At 43.5% G+C, this 21,809-nt stretch overlaps 1 protein-coding gene across 1 annotated transcript; it reads right to left on the reverse strand.

The window, feature by feature from the left end:
- Positions 1-55: 55 nt before the first annotated feature.
- Positions 56-21,586, reverse strand: CCDC174 (coiled-coil domain containing 174). The gene is made up of 11 exons (XM_006078889.4): positions 21,433-21,586; positions 18,550-18,654; positions 17,899-17,999; positions 12,783-12,841; positions 10,442-10,619; positions 5,534-5,629; positions 4,415-4,557; positions 3,830-3,924; positions 3,151-3,283; positions 1,459-1,611; positions 56-371 (listed from the first exon to the last, which is right to left on the reverse strand). Exons 1-11 carry the CDS (start codon positions 21,472-21,474, stop codon positions 73-75), a joined length of 1,404 nt encoding a protein of 467 aa, XP_006078951.3. The 5' UTR covers positions 21,475-21,586; the 3' UTR covers positions 56-72.
- Between the last annotated feature and the right edge of the window lie 223 nt (positions 21,587-21,809).

The raw sequence follows: 21,809 nt of genomic DNA on the forward strand, positions 1-21,809 counted from the left end.
AAGTTATTTTCTCCACTGTGGGAGAGGAAGGCACCATTAACAGTACAGACCCAAGTTATAGTGTTTTTAACTTCATGTTACTTGTTTATAATATGATATCATATCATCCAGAGTTTCAAAAGTGACCGTCGGCGCTTGTGGCGGGCTGCTGGGGGCAGGAGCAGATGATGTCTGTGATGCGCAGGGGTCATGGCTCTGGCCAGAGTGCTGCCCTGGGTCCCTCTGTGCAGGGGCAGGTCGGCTCCATGCCTGGCTGCTCAGAGACTCAGTTCTCTTTTGGTCCACAAAGTAATACGATGGTGGTGCAAACTCAGGGTCTCTCTCAGCCCGGAGATCTGACTGCCTCTTCGACCAGTACCCAAAGGAAAAGTCTAGTAAAAATAAAGTGTTATTAGAACTGATTATTGAGTCATTTGAATGTTTTTGGTTCTTAATTATCATATGTATTTCTTAAAAGCCACCTTAAATTCTCTGGAGAACTAAACTACAAGGTACATGCAATGCCCACAAAAGTACATGGAAGGAAGCAGACTAAGAAACAAAGAGTGAACAGTCCCACACAGAGAAAAGCTCAAGGAAGGCTCTGCGGAGAAAGAAGGTTGGCAGGTTCTGGAGACAATGCCAAAAAAGCACTAAAACAGAAATAACTAAGTGTTTAAATCATTTGCTTGACACGTTATAGGTACTTCATAGCAAAACACAAGTTTTGTCCTCTACTGAGTTTTAGAAGACACAAAAGGCACTGTGCAGAGCTATCTGTCTCTAACCGCGGCACAAACCAAAGCCACGCACCATCCGCATCTTTCACTTGAGTCGTGGATCTCACAGGCTTCAACACTTTAAGCCAATGTACCACTGAAATGATTGTTTTCAAAATGGCATAAACCAGAGTCTTTCCCCAAAGAGAGGCCACTGCAGGTACCACAGTGTCTTTACAGAAAAAAACTTAAAGAAAAATTTGCATAAACCAGTGGAACCATGTGTGAATTCAAGTTAATATACTTGGACGCAGATTGTTTTCAAGCGAGCACAAAAGAGACTGTTAAAAACACAGACTACATTAAAGCACCAAACTTTCCTAAGACTTTAAAAGAGAAATTCTGGACAAATACTATCCCGAAGCTGTAAAACCACAAAAGGGCAGCAGGAATTTCCGAAACCTGCCCTCAAGTGCGTCTTTAAAATACCTCATCCTTTAGGCATGATGCCTTGCAGACCCTGGTCTTCTATGTCACACTTTCTAGTGCGCCTGGTTATTGAGAAGAAACAAGCTCAAGGACCTAGAGAATCCTTTAAGCTTCCCAGGACCACTAAGACTCACCAGAATCACAGTCTGCTCGGGAGAACGGACCCCTCACCTTTCTTCTGTCCCACTCAAGGACATGTGGCACCCCGGGCCTGATATCCTTCCCCTCCTGAACCAGAGTCACACTCTGCTCGGGAGAACCGACCCCTCACCTTTTCCTCTGTCCCACTCGCGGACGTGCGGCACCCCGGGTCTGGTATCTCTCCTCTCCTGAACGATGACTTCTACTTTGCTACTCTGGGCAGCTGTACGAGGAGCTGGCGTGACCTCTGGTTCTGGGGGCAAAGGTCCAATAACATCTCCATCTATTTTTGTAAAGGAAATAAGACTTCATTACAATAAAGCTTACGACTACTTTAAAAAGTTAAATAGAACATACTTATCCTGAGAGTACAGGCAATATCTGGTGTTCACTGAGCACCTATTATATGCCGGGTTGTAGGCTAAGCACTTTGTACACAGTAATTCACTTAGCTCTTTCACAACCCAAACAAACTCAGGATTGGTACTCCATTTTATCCCCATTTTACAGATAAGGAAAATTAACATCAGAAATGCTACAAAGGTAAATAGTGAAGAGCCGGGATTCAAACCCAGATTGGATGGATTTCAAAGTCTCTGTTTGACACTATGACACCCCACCTCCCCTGATCAACAATCGAAGGACCAGAAACCCTTCAATTACTCAAAGAAAGACTCTCAGGCAAAGCAAGGACGACGAGAGAGCTGGAGCCTGATGACAGTCAGCAGGCTATTCTGGCCATATTTAAAAAAAAAAAAACGGTGTTTTAAAAAAACGCTGGTGGCACTTCACATCTTGTGGAAATGACATGTTCAGGAGTAGAGCAAAAACAGAGAAACAATACACAGATTTAACATGTCACGGGAAGACAGCATTTATACAAAACTAAATGGGCCATCTTCCAATTTTTAAGTGTCTCAATCTCTTTTCAAAGCTAAACTGAAGTGAGTTCAGAATTTTAAAATGGCATGGGCTTATGTTAGAGCTGGAGAAGCTTCTATCCGCCCCACTGGGATGTAAGTGAGAAGGTTGTGTGTGAATCCCAAAGCACATTCCTAGAAAGGTAGCTGGTTCCTGCCCATTCTTCCCCTGGGCTGAATCATGAACAGGTCCTGGGGAGCTAGTGACCCTGCAGGTGACAGCAACCCTCTAGGGAACGGCAGAAGCAGTAAGACAGGAGGAAGTGGGAGAACAGGTGACCATCTGGGGCAGAGCTACCACCTGCCCTGGACACCCCCCAGCGCTGCAATGTTAAACTCGAGAAGCAGACATCCAGCTGGTTTGAGCCAGTCTATGCAGTCTGTTGGGCAGTTCAGCCCAGACGAGCGTTAACTCACACAGTGAGTGTGTCTGACCACAGTACTGAAGTGTTTCCAAGCATTGTAACAGACAGATGTGGTAAGCTGTCTCTACCCACATTTGTAAATTATTTACTACCTTTCTGTATGCATGTCTTCTTTAAAACACAGTTATAATAACCAACAAAAACTGCTGCCACAGCCAAAGAAAATAGACCTAAAATATGTACATGCACAACTAAACTTTATCCTAAAATACCTTTTAAGCATTTACCTCTAGGTCTCACTTACTGAACCGTGCTATTGTATGAAGCAACAAAATGTACCACTAACATCCTTGTCTACAACCTGGTATTTTCTTGGGAGTGAAAACTGTTCCTGTTCCTGGATGTACCTCTGAGGTGCACTGCTTGCTCAGAAAATAAAACTAGATGGTTGATTTCTGCACTGCCATTCCTACTACTGAGATGTCAATGGAACTAAAATATTTCCTTTTGAGATTTAGAAACACAACCATGATGTACCTCTGTTTTCTTCCTCTGCTCCATCTTCTTTTGATTTTTTCATCTTTTTCTGTCGGAGTTTGGCAAGTCTTGCTTCTAATATGGCTTTTCTCTTTTCCTTTATATTTTCTCGTTTTGTTCTCTGATCTGTTGTCTGAACAGGACAGAAAATTACAAAATGATTAGCCCCATTCACAATATTTCTGTTGAAAAGGATGAAATAATTTTATTCTAAAAATAAACTGACTTTTCTGCCACCTCTTAGAAGCCATCTGTTGAAATGTTCAAAATGAATATCCTTGTGTAAGTCCTCTTATACAAGCCCTTTGACATTTTCTGAAGTTCAGTTCACAGAGCATCCCAGAAGAGTTAACATTTTATGAAACCAACGAATTCTGCTAATTCCTTAATCCCCCTCTAATAACTTTCCATTTTCTTACCCAGGCCACTTTAAAAGTGCCATATTGGAAAATAAATTTAAAAAATCAAAGTCACACAGGTTACTTTTGAACAACTATAATATTAAAGTCTGAAACACCAAAATAATACAGCAATTATCTTTATGAAACCTGTCTGAATTCTGAATAGCTATGTACATTTCTAATTAATTTTACTAGATTTTTTTTTTTTTTTTTACAGTATGATTCAATGAGAAACCCAACTGTTCAAATCCTTCGAGTCAACTGAGTTTAATCTGTACCTGTTCACGTAGCATTTCTAAGGTCTTCATCTGCTTGTTTCTCAACTCTTTATCTCGGGCAAAAGCAAAGTATCCAACACCAAGTTGCCGGGCCTCTGAAATAGGTAGAAATTACCCCAAAGATTAGATTTCCCTTCTCAGTGAATTAGATTTACGCCAAATTTCTAGCCAGGCCTCTGAAATAAGTAAAAATTACCCCAAAGATTAGATTTCCCTGCTCAGTAAATTAGATTCAGGACAAATTTCCACCAAAGCAGAAAGGAACACAGGGATGTCTTCCACACTTTTTTTTTAAGAAGCAGGTAAAAAACGTTAGAAGTTTCTTTCACTCTATTTGCCAAGTGATAAACGCAACAAGTATTCATTAACTTTTTAGTCACAGGCTGTCTTCACTATTCTTGGGGCACACACTTGGATTAACAGACCCTTTGTTAGGTTAAAAAGTGAACAGTTATTTTCAACTCCAAAAGTAGAATTATTTATTTATACAGAAGAGCTGTTTCTTTGTGAATACTTCCTTTCCCACCTGCCATTTAAATGTTCAAGAAAAAAAAATGACTTAAAAAATCTGCCAGATGACTGTACCATTTTCACGGATGTCTTCATAATGTACGGGCCCCATTGGCCTTCTCAGGGCCTCCCTCTCTTCTTCCTCCCATTGCTGGCGCTGGAGCTCTTTTCTCATATCTTCAGACAGTAAGGTTTTCTCATTTGCAGGACTAACGAAACTAGGCGAATAGAGCAAAAATCATCTTAGGTACGAGCTGTAGCATAGCAATGCTTCGGTTCAGACATTTGGGGTCATGGATGAGTAACTCTAGTTGTGAAGAGGACAGTTCCTTATGGAGGTTTCTGACTCATACTACTACTGGGAAACTGCAAAAAAACTATTTCTTTCTTTCTTTAATCCAAGCAGGCAGCTTGTTATATTAGCATAATAAAATCTTGCCTCAGCACTCACATCTCTTTCCTTCCCAGCCTGGTCTTGGGCTGAATTGAAGGGGCAGGCCAGGCAGGGCAAGGAACTATGGGCCTTCAGTGGAGGCCTCCCGTGCAGGGCCTGGTGTCCCAGGCGGTGGCTCAGGGCTTCCCCACTTCCTTCCCTGTGCCAGGCCCAGGCCTACCTGGCATGGACAAGGTGGAGCTTCTCCCAACACTTTTCACACAATAGCTGCCCTTGGGAAGAAGGATTTTATTCTCTGTGATGTTTTTTACAAATTACCTCTTCAGGTGCCACGGAAAAAAATCTAGCCATAAATTCTTATTTCAAAATGCAAAAAGGTATAAAGAAAGAGTTAAGCGACCTTCCTCCCTGCCCCCACCTTGTCTGGGTCCATGACTTTATCTGCTGCGGGATTACCAAATCTATATTCTTCAATGCACTTTCTATGCAGTGGTTTGTTCATTTACTCTGGGCTCATTCTCCGTTACTCTGTAGGCAGACATGCTCCCAAGTGAACAGACAGGCTCTAGCTCACTCCTTTCAGTATGGGTGACCAACCATCCAAGGTGTTCTCTGAATGTGGACTATGTGTGCATGTGCATGTAACCACAAAAAGTGCTTTCTGCAAACAGTCTTACACATTAAAAAATATTCTTACAACAGAGCCCCAGAGAAAATTAACTAAAAATAGCCGTGCTCACAAAACAATCCCTGTGTCTGCATGTCAGACCTGGGCAGAGCGTTGTGTGTCACACACTTACAGCCTCCCCTGAAGATTTTTATCCATTTCCAGCAGATCTGGCAAATCCTTTCTCATACAGCGCCGGGATCGCCCTAAAGAATCCACATAATCCACCCTGAAATAAAAGTGAAAAGACATGAAAAACTGTACCTAACACACGGTTCCCTAAGATAAGGAGCTGGTGCACAATGAAAAGTTAATATAGGCTCCATCACAAACCCATCACCAAGGGCTTCCTGGGTAACTCAAACTGTAAATAATCCGCCTGCAATGCGGGAGACCCACATTCAATCCATGGGTTGGGAAGAACCCCTGGAGAAGGGCATGGCAACCCACTCCAGTATTCTTGCCTGGAGAATCCCATGGACAGAGGAGCCTGGCAGCTACAGTCCATAGGCTCACAAAGAGTCGGACACGACTGAGCGACTAACACACATCACCAAGAAAAACCCTCAACCTGAGGGTGGTGGTTGACCACCACCATTGGTAGAAACATGCTCTTCAAACTTAAAAGTTGACACACAATAGGTTCATTGCATCCTTGATTAAATCTTAGTTTTAGAAACTGTAGAAAATGATTGATCATGTGTATCTCCGATCTCAAAGATAAAACTCCACACAGACCCCTGCTGCACTATCTCAGAAATTACTTTAACCTGGTTTACACATTTGCAAGGAGATCCAACCAGTCCATCCTAAAAGAGATCAGTCCTGGGTGTTCATTGGAAGCACTGACGTTGAAGCTGAAACTCCCAATCCTTTGGCCACCTGATGCGAAGAGATGACTCACTGGAAAAGACCCTGATATTGGGAAAGATTGAAGGTGGGAGGAGAAGGGGACGACAGAGGATGAGATGGTTGGATGGCATCACTGATTGAATGGACATGAGTTTGGGTGAACTCCGGGGATGGTGATGGACAGGGAGGCCTGGCGCGCTGCAGTTTGTGGGGTCGCAAAGAGTCAGACACGACTGAGCGACTGAACTGAACACCTTTTCAAATATTCTCTCAGCATCATAATAACTATGCTCTGTAGCAGATTTGTTCACCTCCTCACAGTCTTCCCAAATTTGATGGTTTTTGTTTCGTTTCTTCTAATTGATACAATTCTTCCCAGTGGATTAAAAATTTAACAGAAATATAGAAGAAAGCGAAGAATAATTAAAGAGCTTCTTGATGAAAGTGAAAGAGGAGAGTGAAAAAGTTGGCTTAAAACTCAACGTTCAGAAAACTAAGATCATGGCACCCGGTCCCATCACTTCATGGTAAATAGGTGGGGAAACAACAGATGGGGAAACAGTGACAGACTTTAATTTCTTGGGCTCCAAAATGACTGCAAATGGTGACTGCAGCCATGAAATTAAAAGCAACTTGCTCCTTGGAAGAAGAGCTACGACCAGCCTAGACAGCATATTAAAAAGCAGAGACATTACTTTGCTGACAAAGGTCCGTCTAGTCAAGGATATGGTTTTCCCAGTAGTCATGTATGGATGTGAGTGTTGGACTAAAAAGAAAGCTGGGCACTGAAGAACTGATGCTTTTGAACTGTGGTGTTGGAGAAGACTCTTGAGAGTCTCTTGGACTGCAAGGTGATCCAACCAGTCCATTCTGAAGATCAGTCCTGAATATCCACTGGAAGGACTGATGCTAAAGCTGAAAACTCCAGTACTTTGCCACCTGATGCGAAGAACTGACTCACTGGAAGAGACCCTGATGCTGGGCACAATCGAGGGCAGGAGGAGAAGGGGACGACAGAGGATGAGATGGTTGAATGGTATCAACGACTCAATGGACATGAGTTTGAATAAACTCCGGGAGTTGGTGATGGACAGGGAGGCCTGGCATGCTGCAGTCCACGGGTCGCAAAGAGTTGGACATGACTGAACTGAACCAAATAGAAGTATTCTGAAAGGCTCTTTTTAACTAGGAGGAAGCCAAGGCAACACACATTTTGTACTGCAAAAGCACCTCAACAGCGGGCCAGTCTGTTATCTTTTACCCTTGTTCTTCTTTCCTCAGTTCAGTTCAGTCGCTCAGTCGGGTCCGACTCTTTGAGACCCCATGAATCACAGCACACCAGGCCTCCCTGTCCATCACCATCTCCCGAAGTTCACTCAGACTCACGTCCATCGAGTCAGTGACGCCATCCAGACATTTCATCCTCTGTCGTCCCCTTCTCCTCCTGCCCTCAATCCTTCCCAGCATCAGAGTCTTTTCCAATGAGTCAAATCTTCGCATGAGGTGGCCAAAGTACCCAAAGTAAGTACCTTGTTTCATGCAGCAGGCAGGGAAACCAGGCAGCCAGCAAGGCCAGTGAAGTACTCCAGTGCCCACAACAGGAAATAAGGGCAGGTGTTCATGGATAGCATTTCATTTGCATTGCGATGCAAAAGACTTTTAATGTTTTAAATTACAGGTAGGGGCTGCCCCAGACCCTTTGGCAGGAGGCTAAAAGCACAGCAGGGCCAGCACTGCTGCTGGACCAACCCAAGCTCAGATCCCCACGCGTGTGCCTTGTGGCTCTGCGCGTCTTTTCTTTCCAGCTGAACATGCCAAGTTCAACTGTCAGCCTGTGATTTAAAAGGTGAGCTTGGGAATCCACAGCTACAGTTCTAAAGCTGATGGCCACAGAAATAAAACCTCCAACAGCAACAAGCAGTTTCTCCCTTTTCTTCTTTTCCTTCAATGAATGGAGAACCAAAACCACCTAACCAGATGGTCTGAGTAATTATTTACAGTATTTTTGTGGAAAGATTTTCCACCACCTGGAACTTAACTGCAAAAGGATTTTACAAGCAGCTACAATTCTGGAACCTAATTTAGAAATAAAAAAAGTGTCAGAACTGCTTTCAGTGCATCTTCCTTCACCCTGTGGGGCACGTGACACCTTCAATTGCCCTTCAAGGTCTTCAAATCAGTAACAAATTGTTTGTAATCATAGAGGCATTAATAAGGTGGGGAGACATTAATTTCAAAGGAGAGGAGATTTCTGCTATGAAAAGCAATCATAAGCTATTCTGTCTCTGGAAAAGGCCTCCAAAACATACAGATCTCATTGAAACAGAAGTGGCAGGACAGGAGCCAGCAACAAAAATCAATGCGCAAGCTCTCAGGGAAACAATCACCTGAGGCCAGAGGGGAACACAGGAGGCCTCAGTCATGCCCTCTTCACAGGATGCTGGGGGAAGTTAGGGCACAGACCCTTGAAACGCTCCTAACAAGAGTTGCTAAGTTGCTTCAGTCGTGTCCAAATCTGTGTGACCCCATGGACGGCAGCCCACCAGGCTCCCCCGTCCCTGGGATTCTCCAGGCAAGAACACTGGAGTGGGCTGCCACTTCCTTCTCCAATGCATGAAAGTAAAAAGTGAAAGTGAAGTCGCTCAGTCGTGTCCGACTCCCAGCGACCCCATGGACTGCAGCCCACCAGGCCCCTCCGTCCATGGGATTTTCCAGGCAAGAGTACTGGAGTGGGGTGCCACTGCCTTCTCCGCCTAACAAGAGCAGGCAGGGTCTAAAAAGCAGCAAACGTCTGCCTCAATCCTTTTCTGGTAATGAGGCCAGTTATGTGTCAAAACAGGCTTCTCAGGTCACTCAGCGGTAAAGAATTCAGCTGCCAGTGCAGGAGATGCAGGAGATGCGGGTTCAAGTTTTGGGTTGGGAAGATCCCTGGAGGAGAAAATGACAACCCACTCCAGTATTCTTGCCTGGAAAATTCCATGGATAGAGGAGTCTGGCGGGCTACAGTTCATGGGGTTGCAAAGAGTCAGACACAACTTAGCGACTAAACGAGACCCAAAGGAGCAGAAGGTGTGTTTAAGTGCTATCAGAGTCCAGACGAGGGAGAGACCATTAAGACTAGAAATGCTGAAGAGAAGTATGACGGAAGGGACGGCATCACACCCGCTCCCCTGTGACGCTACAGCGAGCGCACGGCCGCTAAGGCCACCTCAGATGGAAGTGGTTTACAAGGCTGGTAAGAAGACCCTGCTGCAGCATGAGGATGCACGTACTCTGCGCTCCCGAGCAGCGGGGGCCGCTCTCTTCACTCATAAAAGACTCCTTCCCGTGGGGGGAATGGCTGACGAAAGATCAACAGGTCCCGCTGACAACCCTAAGCAGTTCCTAAAAAACATTCCCATGATATGGACATCTGAGCCTTCAGCGGGGAGGGGTGGGCTCCACGGCGGCAGCAAAGGTCAGGCAGGGTTACTCCCAGGAACACAGCGTCAGTGCACCTGCATGCAATCACAAGCGCTTCTCAACAAGTTTCTAAACAACGTCTTAGGTACAGAAAAATCACCATGGCATTTCCTCTGCGGTTTCTTTGTAAAGAAAAGACTGGTTTGGTTTCTCCACCATTCACCTACTAGGCATCACCATTCCTGTTTTGCAGACGAGGAAACTGAAGCCAAGAGAGGGTAGGAACCTGATCACAACTGTACCACCAGTGAAAGGCGGAGTCCATGCTGTCCAGACACAGGTCCGTGATACCCTAAACCATACTGGCAGAAATGCCACAGCCAGGGTAAGGCTCACCAGATCAGTTCTGCCAGCCTGATTTCACTGGAAACAGAGCTCATGCTATCTACATGATGATGCCTGAATAAGGACCTGGGTAAGGCAGCAGGGTGGGTAGAAAGGAACATTCTTCTGCCTAAACAACTCTTCCACATCAATGAAACAGGGGAAACAATGCCTCCACGCCTGGCACAGTGCCTGGCACATGGCAGGAACACAGTCTATTTGTAATTATTAATTATTTTAAGTAGCAGCTACTACGTCTACACCTATAAATGCAATCCTACTTTCAGTGGAGTCTCTAAACACTAGAGAGAAATGGCTTGGTAATAGCAAAATAATATGGCTCTCAAAAAGTAAACCCAAGTCTGACAACATTAACATGACCAAATGGCATAATATCACCAACCATTCTTCACTGGGATCCTGGGGCGGAGGAATATCTTTTTCAGAAAGAGCTCCCTCATCATCGTCTCTTTCTTCGGTCTTTCTGTAACCTCTATTGGCGCCAATAGATTCCATTTCTTTGTGTTTGTCTATCATCTTCTGGGTGAAATCCACAAGGTACATATCCTCCACTTCTTCATCTAGGACACAAAAATCAATTTTCAGATGCATGGAACTGAATGAAACAGTCACAGTCACCACTGGGCGGCTACACCCGCTGACAGTTCACCAGTCGAGGTCTCCACCTGCCCCCTAAAAGCTTAAAAGGCACAGAGCCTCCTGGGGGCCTGACAGAGAAGCTGTAGACAGGCCACTGGACACACATACCACATAAAAAAAATCTTTAAAAGCCTGCAGTTTTCTGTTGCCTCATCAGTAACAAGACTAGAAGATAAAAGTGTCTGACTTCAATAGACTCATCTAGCCAATCAGATAACACAGAGGCAGAACAGCACTGCTCAGTAAGCATCTGTGACTCAGTGATTCCCTGTCTCTAACCACGTGGGTCGTATCCCATAACCCTGGGTATACTGCTGCGGGATGCCAAGTGTTTGAAGGGTCCTAACACAGGTAAAAGAAGTCATCTGAATTCTTTTCAATCCATGAACACCACCTTCAGGTGAGGCCTGGGGCCAGGATCTGCAGGGCATACAGAAATGTCTAACGTGCCATCTATCTGCAGGCCTTATCTACTTGAGCCAAAACCTACACTGAAAGTTAAATAGTGACCCATGATTCTAATTTAACACAGGACAGCGGATGCATTCATGAACAGTGTATGCATCAAGTTTCACTCTGCTGGATTTAAGCTCTAAGGAACAGATGGTAGGTTCCCTACTACCAGGGGTTGATGTTACCCTCACTGTACAGTGGAAAATAACTGAGGCTCCAAAACTTGCCCAAACATGCTGGTCCAATAAGCCCATCAGGAGGTAGGCCTGCCAGTATGGACAGAACCAAATCTCCATGTCCACACACTCCTTTATCTTGATTCTATATTAACAATATAAGTAAAGTTTGAATCAAATGAAAAAAGACTATATTTTTAGCCACAAGAACACATAATTCAACTGGGAAAGAAATACATTTTCCCAGAGCTGAGTTAAATAAGACCACAAAACAGTGAGGCCTCCTGGCTGGCTGACACCTGCTGCTTCTTCAGGGGGAAGGCAAGGCCTCCCCCAGGGCCCTCAGCTTTGTGAGCACCCAGCCCGGCCCTGCTGGGCTCCCAGCACGGGAACGTGGCTCTGCTGTCTAGGCAGCTGTGATCAGGGTCCAGCCCCTCCTCTCCTGCTGCGTGCCCCGCCTGGCCCTCAGCCCTAGCCCCGCAAGTCAGCCCAGCCAGCTGTGGGCCTCTCTTCCCTCTGCTCTCCCCATTCCCCACTGCAGAAGCCCTACTCCAGTTCTCCAAAACCTTTAAGACCCCGTCAGAGCCACCTTCTCCCTAAAGACTTCCGCATATGCCTTTTAGGGCAGTAAGAGAGGCACTGCCCTGTAAAATCTCTTGCACTGCTGTTGAACTCTAGGTTGGGTTTCCTTTCTGTGAGGCAGGTATGAGGGAGGTATGAGGGAGGATCTTTTAATTATTATCTTAGAAGCAACTATAACCAGCTTCCCAGGCAGCAGAGTGGTTAAGGCTTTGAGCTTCCACCGCAGAGGGTATAAGTTCGATCCCTGGTCGGGGAACTAAGATCCTGCATGCTGTACAGCACAGTAAAAAATGTTTTACTTTTTAAAAAATAAATTACAAAAGCAACTATAAGCACTTCAAGGAATAAAATTAAACACAGAGGGGAGAAAAACAGGGGAAAAGGAATGATAACTCCAGTACTCTGATATAACCATAATTCCCCTCAGGTTGTTTTTCCTTAAACACAACCATAACTGTTTGTAATCATGGTCTATTTAGACCTTTTTCCCTAAACTTGTCTTCTTCTGTGCCATTTTCCTCCACTGATGATGCCTCCGTTGAGGGCAGAGGCAGAGCATCTGGCTAACACTGTACTGACTTGTCCCTCTATAGTGCTTTACAGGCCCAGCACCCACGGGGCAAATAAAAACTATCGCTGATTTTCTTATCTCTGTGCTGACAGGCAGGCCTTCCCCAGGAGCTCAGCTGGTAAAGAATCCACCAGCAATGCAGGAGACCCCAGTTTGATTCCTGGGTTAGGAAGATGCTGACACAGAAAGTCAAATCTATTTAAGTTTCTCCCTATTCTCATAATTATTTTAATAAATACAAAAAAATACCACAGAGTTGTATGAATTACAGAAAATAAAGATGCATAAATAATTATATTTACCTATAAAGTCTCCTTTAGTCATTTTTTCATATAATTTGGCCTTTTCTTCCAATTTCTCCCTAGGAGAAAAAAAAAGACAAGTATAAAAATGGTCTTATCACTGCCATTCCTGGTAAAACTGCCCTCCCCGGCCTTACTGCTACAACCTGCCCAAGGGGCCCAGCCTGCTGACTAGAGCTGAGTCCCCACCCTTAGGGAACCCTCAGACCCAGCCAGGTCTGCTCTGCCAACTAAACACAAAGCTTGGCCCATGTTTCTTTCATTCACGACTGTACCAAAGAACCAAAAACAATGCCTGGTGCATAGCAGATGTTCAGTCAGTATTTGAGTAATGAATACATGAATGAATGAAGATTCCAATTTAATTTAAATGCCAAATGCAACAAATTAAATACCAAAAAAAGAGAGGTATCGAAACAAAAACATTTTCTGTTACGGATCACCAAATTCCACAGTAACTGTCTATCACTGGTTTTATACAAGGGTCCCTGGTCTCCCCTTGGCTAATTAGGTCTCTCTAAGGGAGGTAGAGACCAACCTCTTAGAAGTCTGTTAAAAATATGATAATGCCTGTTTTATACAGAACATAGATAAATTATTCATGACAGATAGCTAATAAAAAACAAACATCAACCCTGGCATTTCAATTCAGCAGCCTCTCTGCTCATGTTAATTCTAGTGACATTTATTCTTTAGTGGCTAAGAGCTGACAATTCTTTTATTCTAGAAATACTTATGATGATAAAGAGGACCAAAGAAGTCATCTGAGCGTTTGCTTGTGAAGGATCGTACTTTATTATAGCAGAAAATTTCATTTCTAATGGTGAGTATGATGTTAGCTAATAGGGCATAAGATGTTATGGAGAAACTCAAATGAACATTTCAGGCAATCCAATACAAAGCCATAGTAAACAAAATAGCATGGGACTGGCACAAAAACAGACACACAGATCAGCGGAATGGAAAGACAGCCCAGAGATAAACCCACACACATGTGGTCAATTAATTTACAACAGAAGAGGCAAGAATATGCAATGGGGAAAGAGCTGCCTCGTGAATAAATCGTGTTGGGAAAACTGGACAGCCACATGCAAAACGATGACCCTAAAAAACTGTATTACACGTCTGAATTACAAATTCACAGTGGAGCCACAAAACTCCTGGAAGAAAACACAGGCAACACATTCCTGACATCCGTGTGGCAATGATTTTTTCGGATCTGACAACAAAAGGAAAAGCAACAAAAGCAAAAATAAACAAGAGGGACTATATCAAACTAAAAAGCTCCTGCAGAGCAAAGGAGACCATCACCAAAACGAAAAGGCAACCTATTACTGAATGGGAGAAAATATTTGCAAATCGTATGTCTGCCATAGGCTTAATATCCAAAATAAAGAACTTACAACTCAACACCAAGAAAACCAAACAGTGCGACTTTAAAAAACGACCTGAATAAACATCTTGTCAGAGACGTACAGATGGACAACAGGTACATGAAAAGGTGCTCAGCATCACTACTCATGAGGGGAACAGAGACTGAAACCACAGTGAGATGTCCCCTCACACCTGACAGAACAGCTGCTACAAAAAGATAAGAAAGAGCCAGGGTCGGCTGGTGAGGATGTGGGGAAAGGAACCTTCATGCAGTGTAGGGGGGGTGTAAACTGGGGCAGCCACTAAGGAGAAAGAGTATGAGATTCCTCACAAAATAAACACAACTACCGTATGGGAACTTCCCTGGTGATCCAGAGGTTAAGACTCTGAGCATCCACTGCAGGGGCGTGGGTTCACCCTCGTATAAGTGGCTGTCCAGAGAACTAAGAGCCTGCATGCCACACGGTATGCCCCCAGAAAAAAAAGTAAGTAAGTTTGTAGATACGGTGAGCAGTTGCCAGAGGCAGCAGGAGGATGGGGAGGAAATGGATGAAATGGGTCAAAATGTACAAACTTCCAGTTATAAAGTATGTTAGGAATGAGGATACAATGTCCAGCATAATGACCACAGTTAAATACTGTATTGCATACCTGAAGTCTGTTAAAAGAGTAGATCTCAAACGTTCCTAGTCAAGTAAGTGTTAGTCGTTCAGTCGTGTGCAACTCATTGAGATCCCATGGGCTGGAGCCTGCCAGGCTCCTCGGTTCATGGGATTCTCCAGGCAAGAATACTGGAATGGGTTGCCATTCCCTTCTCCAGGGGATCTTCCTGACACAGGGATCGAACTGCGTGGTGATAGATGTTAGTTAGTTAATTATTAGATCTATATATCATGAGAAATGCTGGGCTGGAAGAAGCACAAGCTGGAATCAAGACTGCCGGGAGAAATATCAATAACCTCACATATGCAGATGACACCACCCTTATGGCAGAAAGTGAAGAGGAACTCAAAAGCCTCTTGATGAAGGTGAAAGAGGAGAGTGAAAAAGTTGTCTTAAAGCTCAACATTCAGAAAACTAAGATCAGGGCATCTGGTCCTATCACTTCATGGTAAATAGATGGGGAAACAGTGGAAACAGTGTCAGACTTTATTTTTTTGGGCTCCAAAATCACTGCAGATGGTGATTGCGGCCATGAAATTAAAAGACACTTACTCCTTGGAAGGAAAGTTATGACCAACCTAGATAGCATATTGAAAAGCAGAGACAATACTTTGCCAACAAAGGTCCGTCTAGTCAAGGCTATGGTTTTTCCAGTGGTTATGTATGGATGTGAGAGCTGGACTGTGAAGAAAGCTGAGCACCAAAGAATTGATACTTTTGAACTGTGGTGTTGGAGAAGACTCTTGAAACTCCCTCGGACAGCAAGGAGATCCAACCAGTCCATCCTAAAGGAGATCAGTCCTGGGTGTTCTTTGGAAGGAATGATGCTAAAGCTGAAACTCCAGTACTCTGGCCAACTCATGAGAAGAGTTGACTCATTGGAAAAGACCCTGATGCTGGGAGGGATTGGGGGCAGGAGGAGAAGGGGACGACAGAATGAGATGGCTGGATGGCATCACCAACTCGATGGACATGAGTTTGGGTAAACTCCGGGAGTTGGTGCTGGACAGGGAGGCCTGGCATGCTGCGATTCATGGGGTCGCAAAAAGTCGGACACGACTGAGCAACTGAACTGAACTGAACTGACTGTGGTGGGCACTTCACAATAGATACAAATATTGAGTTACTCTGTTGTACATCTGAAACTAATACAATGTTATGTTTCAATTACACCTTAATAAAATACACATATAAGGCATAAAAAAGTTACAGCATCTTTCAACAAAATTAAAATTCTAAGCATAAGGTAGAATAGTGAGAAAAATGTCTCAACAGTGAACATGTCTTTAAGTAAAGCCTCCAGCATGTTGGGGATACAGCAAATGCTAAGAAAATAATCCCCAAATGGGCTAATATTCTGCCCTTTACTCTCAGACCCAGAAGAGCCAAGCAGTCTGAGTAACCACTATTTTCAACTGCCAACTTTTTATTATGCAATGGATCTAAACACACACATGGCAGTCACGCCAGAGAAAACTTGGGATTCTGAATCCAGGGTGCTAGTGCAAACAAGGGAAGAGCTCTTCTTTACAGAAGAACGCCAGCTAGTAAACAGAATGAAAAAATAATACACACAATGACAGATTTAGAAAAATTCTAATTTTGAAATCATCAGTGTAATAACTGACTCAGTGATGACATAATCATCACATGAAAACACACTGGTGAACACAACATTCACAGAGCCTCAGTTTCCCTCCTTAGATTATTATTACTTTCAAATGAGGAAGAGCATCTTATCAGTGGAAAACTACAGCAGATCTACCTTAACTGAGTGATCAAACTTATCATCACCAATAATGACTTAAGCTGACATCATGAACCTCCTGATGTGACTCAACAGGACATATCATCACCTAGATAGTCTAACAATCGTTGGTAATTAAGTCTGACTCTAATCAGACTGTGGGACACCGCAGAAACAATTGGCCTGGACCTTTCAAATGATGTCAATGGTGTAACAGACAACAAAAAGGCAAGGGAGGGACTTCCCTGGTGGCCCAGTGGTTGAGAATCTGCCTGCCAATGGAGGGAGCACAGGTTCTGTCGCTGACCTGTGAACTAGGATCCCACATGCCACACGGCAAACAAGCCTGTGTGCCACAATTACTGAGTCCACGTGTAACTGCTGAAGCTTCCTGTGCCTAGAGCCCGTGCTCTACAACAAGAGAGTCACCACAATGAGAATCCCTCACACTACAACTAGAGAGCAGCCCCTACTTGCCAAAACTAGAGAAAGTCTGCATGCTGTAACAAAGACTCAGGGCAGCCGCAATTAAAGAAAAATGTAAACAGGCAAAGGAACTGTTTTCTATTCAAAGAGACTAAAGAGATATGACAACTACATGCAATGCGTACTGTTTAATTAAACATTTTAAAAAACAATAAAGGACATATCTGTACTAGGATAACTGGTGAAATATGAATATGGACCATATGATACTACTTTATCAGTGGCAAATTTCTGGGATATGACAGCGGTATTGTGGTTTACGCAGGAAAATGTCCCTATTCCTGCATAACCACTGTACTGCTGCCATATCCCAGAAATATGCCACTGATAAAATAGTATCATATAGAAGATATACGCTGAAATATAACTTTCTCTACACACACAAGAGAGGGAGGGGAGGAAAGAAAGCAAATTTTAAAAGATGTTAAGTAGTGAATTTAGGTGAAAAGTATTAGAATGTTCACTGTAGTCTTGTTTCAAATATTCTGCTGGTTGGAAGCTTTTCATATTAAACAGTTGGGAGGAAAATTCCATTTCTAATTACCAACAGCACACCACCTAGCAGTCCTGAACCACAACATAGGGAGCTTCTTAAGCACTTGTGGATAATCTCAGTGCCTAACAGGGGCTCACAGGGGGACTGTTTCATCTTTTAAACTGAGGCTATGTCTTATCTTCTTATAAGATTATAAATATGTCTGCAAACTATATTATTTTCAGATAATAGAGTATCTGAAGGATAGAAGGATGATAAAAATTAAAATTGTAAATCAAATAAAGGTGAACTTTCACTTCTTTGCTCAGGGAGCCACAAAGGTAGCTCCATTTTTTAGAGAGTAACTTCACCTCGCTTTGTCCAAAGTCTTCTGTTCTTCAATCTTCTGTTCAGCATCCTTTTCAGCTCGATTAGAAACTCCTGCATTCTGTTTGCTCCAGATACTTGGTTTCTGGAGAAGAATTTAAAAACACAGAATCACCAACTGACTTAAAAAAATCTCTACTTGTACATCAGAAAGGGGAAAAAAGATAATTAGATCTTGTGAATCAATGGAAATAACTGGACCTCTAACAGCCAACTTATGTCCTGCAAATAAACTATACATAGCAAAGCTGGAGCTGGGGGAAAAAAAAAAAAAGACCCTAAATTACATTTAAAAATTTCTTTGTACAATTGTAGTTACTTTTTTAAATCTCCTGAATGATTACAACCTGATTCAAGACTTTAATGAAAAATATGTAAGATTTAGTAATACAAATAATAGATACCATTACTTATAAAATTGGAAAAACACTCACATACTGAAGAATTAGAGCATTATAATGTGCTTTTGAATCTTACTAATTTCTATTTCAATATTTGAAATATTTTATGCAGATGTTCAAATACAAGACAAGGATTTATAGGTAGCAGATACCCTGGACACTTTCAAAAAACCTAATTATGGTTTAATTCCCCTATGTTTGGGGTCAATGGAGATAATTAGATTTTATTTTTACCTTGTTGGTTGGTTTTGGTTTTCCCAAAACTCCAGCATCTTTTAGAAGTTTTTCTTGTTTGAATTCTTCTTGTTTTCGGAAGAGTTCAGCCTTAAGGTCTACCAACTAGAATAAAGCAAATAAGCAAAAAAAACAAAAACAAAAACAATTAACTCTAATGAGTGATTGGATTTCTAAGTTTTTATAATTCTGAAAACAAGATCACAAGCTCTTATAAATGGACAAAAGTGGATATAAAATTAAATGTTTAAATGTAGAGTCTAGTACAAAATAAATCCAAGTCATATTTCATTCCAGCTCTGTGGTAAACATATTTAATTTTCAACACTTCAAGGCTTTACTCTGGGCCAAGAGAGTATGATAAGGCAAAGCAAATGAAATCTGCATCTTCTAGATTCAGATTCAACTAACATCATTAACCACTTTCTCTCTGACTGCCACTGTACTCGGCTTTTTCATGTAGTAAAAGTAAAAAAAAAAATTTTTTTTTAATTTCACTTAAACATCACAACCATTTATTATTTCTACAGGAAAACGTCTTTGATTGGCAACAATCTGAACCCCAGTATGTGTCTGGCACTTAACACTGAACAGCAGAATACAAATGTGAATTAGACATACTCCTGCCTCAAAGAACCTACAATCTAGTAAGAAATGTAACTTACAACACCAGTCAGATGTAATACGTGACTTTAAGAGTGAAATTAAGTGGCATAAAAATTCAGATAAAGGAGTATTTCCTTTTGTCCAGAGTGATCAGAGATGGCTTTGAAATGAGCCTCAAAGGACAGGCAAGATTTCAACAGCTAGAAATAAAACAGACTGAATGAATTTTGTTTCAGCAAGTTTTGGAAACCACAAGTTTAGCTTGTGGTTAAGAACAAGAAAAGCCAGGGGAAAAGGAACAGGGGACTTGGATCTATCATCACTATCTACTCTGCACAAAAGGGTATAATGGCAGTTTCCTTTTTAAAGATCGAAGTACAGCTGCTTATATAAAAAGGCATTTGAAAACTGAATACTTAAAAAGCCCTGCATTACAGACTTACTTTTAAAGGAAATCAAAATAACTGCATTCAGTGATTTCTATTTTGGAAGAAAGTATTTAAAAATAGGTTTGGCACAGATTTTAATAACGTCAAGGGCTGGTTTATCCCAGAACCTAATACTCTAAATTTTAAAAAACAAATTTAAAACTTAAGCTTTTTCTTTTAAGCCTTAACCACATCAAATTTCTAGTCGCACATCTTCCTACTATACTTTTGAATTTTAAAAGGACTGTCAGCTCCCAGATGGCATTCACATTATTATTACTAATTTTAACCCATCAGGAAAAAATAACTAATTTTATAGTTTTTTGGTTCCTAATCCTCAAACATTATGTGTGTGTGCTAAGTCATTTCAGTCATGTGAAACTCTTTGCAACCCCATGGACTGTAGCTCTCCAGACTTCTCTGTCCATGGGATCCTCCAGGCAAGAGTACTGGAGTGGGTTCCCATCCCCTCCTCCAGGCGATCTTCCCGATTCAGGGGTCGAACCCCCCATCTCTTCCGTCTCCTGCACTGGCAAGCAGGTTCCTTACCACTAGTGCCACCCGGGAAGCCCTCAAACATTATTAACTAGTACTGATTTTCAGTATGAGATGGGGGCAAGGGGCTCAAATATTGGGATATTTCCTTCATATCCCTTGCACCCCAACATTCTGCAGTAAATCCAAGATTAAGCCAAAGGTTAGGCAATTGGCTGCTATACTGGGAAAGACAACTGCCATGGAGTCAACCAGACTGAGTGAGCCCAGTTCTACCACTAAGAACTCTGTATGTGAGCTGGAGAAATCCACTTCATTTTCTGAGCCTCAGTGGCATTATCTATAAAGTGGGGATATTACTAGTGCCTGCTTCCTAATGCAGTCAGTAGAGCACAGGGAGACTGTGCATATAAAGTGCTGGCACAAACAAGTACTGAGAACTGGTTTTCTTCCTCAGTTCAGCTCAGTCGCTCAGTCGCGTCCCACTCTTTGTGACCTCATGGACTGCACCACCCCAGGCTTCCCTGTCCATCACCAACTCCCTGAGCTTGCTCAAATTCATGCCCATTGAGTTGGTGATGCCATCCAACCATCTCATCCTCTGTCATCCCCTTTTCCTCCTGCCTTCAATCTTTCCCAGCATCAGGGTCTTTTACAGTGAGTCGGTTCTTCATCAGGTGGCCAAAGGACTGGAGTTTCAGCTTCAGCATCAGTCCTTCCAATGAATATTCAGAACTGATTTCCTTTAGGATGGACTGGTTTGATCTCCTTGCAGTCCAAGGGACTCTCAAGAAGTAACTGAATTAACAAAAGTGCTTACATCCTGTTAGACCTTACAGCTCCCGGGCAGCGCTTCCTACGGGTGTATTAACAACTGTTGAGCCGTCCTGCCGGGGGACGCTGGGCCTCTCGGACCCCGGGGAACAAGTCCACTACTGTTCCGGGGGGTGGGGGGGAACGTGTGTGCACAGCTCGCAGAGGCCGGGGTCCCCCTCCGACAGTCACGGAGACGAGGCTGCCAAGGAGGCCTGGCCTGTCGTCGCGGAGGGGAGGCAGGGACAGTCCTAACCCGGAAAAGACACCAGGCTCAGGACGGCGTCCGAGGGGAGAGCCTGGGCCCGGCGCCCCGGCAGAGGGGAGACGCTAAATCCAGCGTTCTATTAGTGAGAAAGTGGGCCCGCCCCTCGAAAGGAAGCAAGCACGCTCCTCCTTTTTTTCCAGAGAAAAGCCAGGTCCGGGGTCCTCTCTGAGGAGAGATCAAGTCTGGGCCCCCGAGTGAAGAAACAAGCTAGGTCGAGATTCTTATCCTGCGGAGGCGAGGAGACGCGGAGCCCGTTCTATTCCCCGTACTCACCGAGGACGCCGTGACGTCCAAAGGCTTCTTCCTCCTGTCCATATTCGCCCCGGAATGTCCGGAGGTGTACGCCTCAAGGTGCCAGGACGGCCTCTTAAACCGCCTTCCGCTTGAACCGGAAGTTGTCGCAGGAGAGCGCCACTATTTATGGCTCTGGCGCCATCTTGAGAAGGTCAGAGTGTAGCGAGTAATGTGTCCTTCTCCATTTTGAGACGGTCAGAGAGTATCGAGAAGTGAAGCAAATTGCTAAGGCCATCTTGAAAAAGGCAGAAGATAATAGGGCTAGTGTTTAGTGCCATCTTGAGAAGGTCTAAAACGCCACGCCATCTTGAGTGGGGCGGATTGGGTGTGGCGAAGGCGCCATCTTGGGAAGGGCG

Source organism: Bubalus bubalis, chromosome 21, assembly GCF_019923935.1.
Source record: "Bubalus bubalis isolate 160015118507 breed Murrah chromosome 21, NDDB_SH_1, whole genome shotgun sequence".
In the NCBI taxonomy this organism is placed as follows: Eukaryota; Metazoa; Chordata; class Mammalia; order Artiodactyla; family Bovidae; genus Bubalus; species Bubalus bubalis.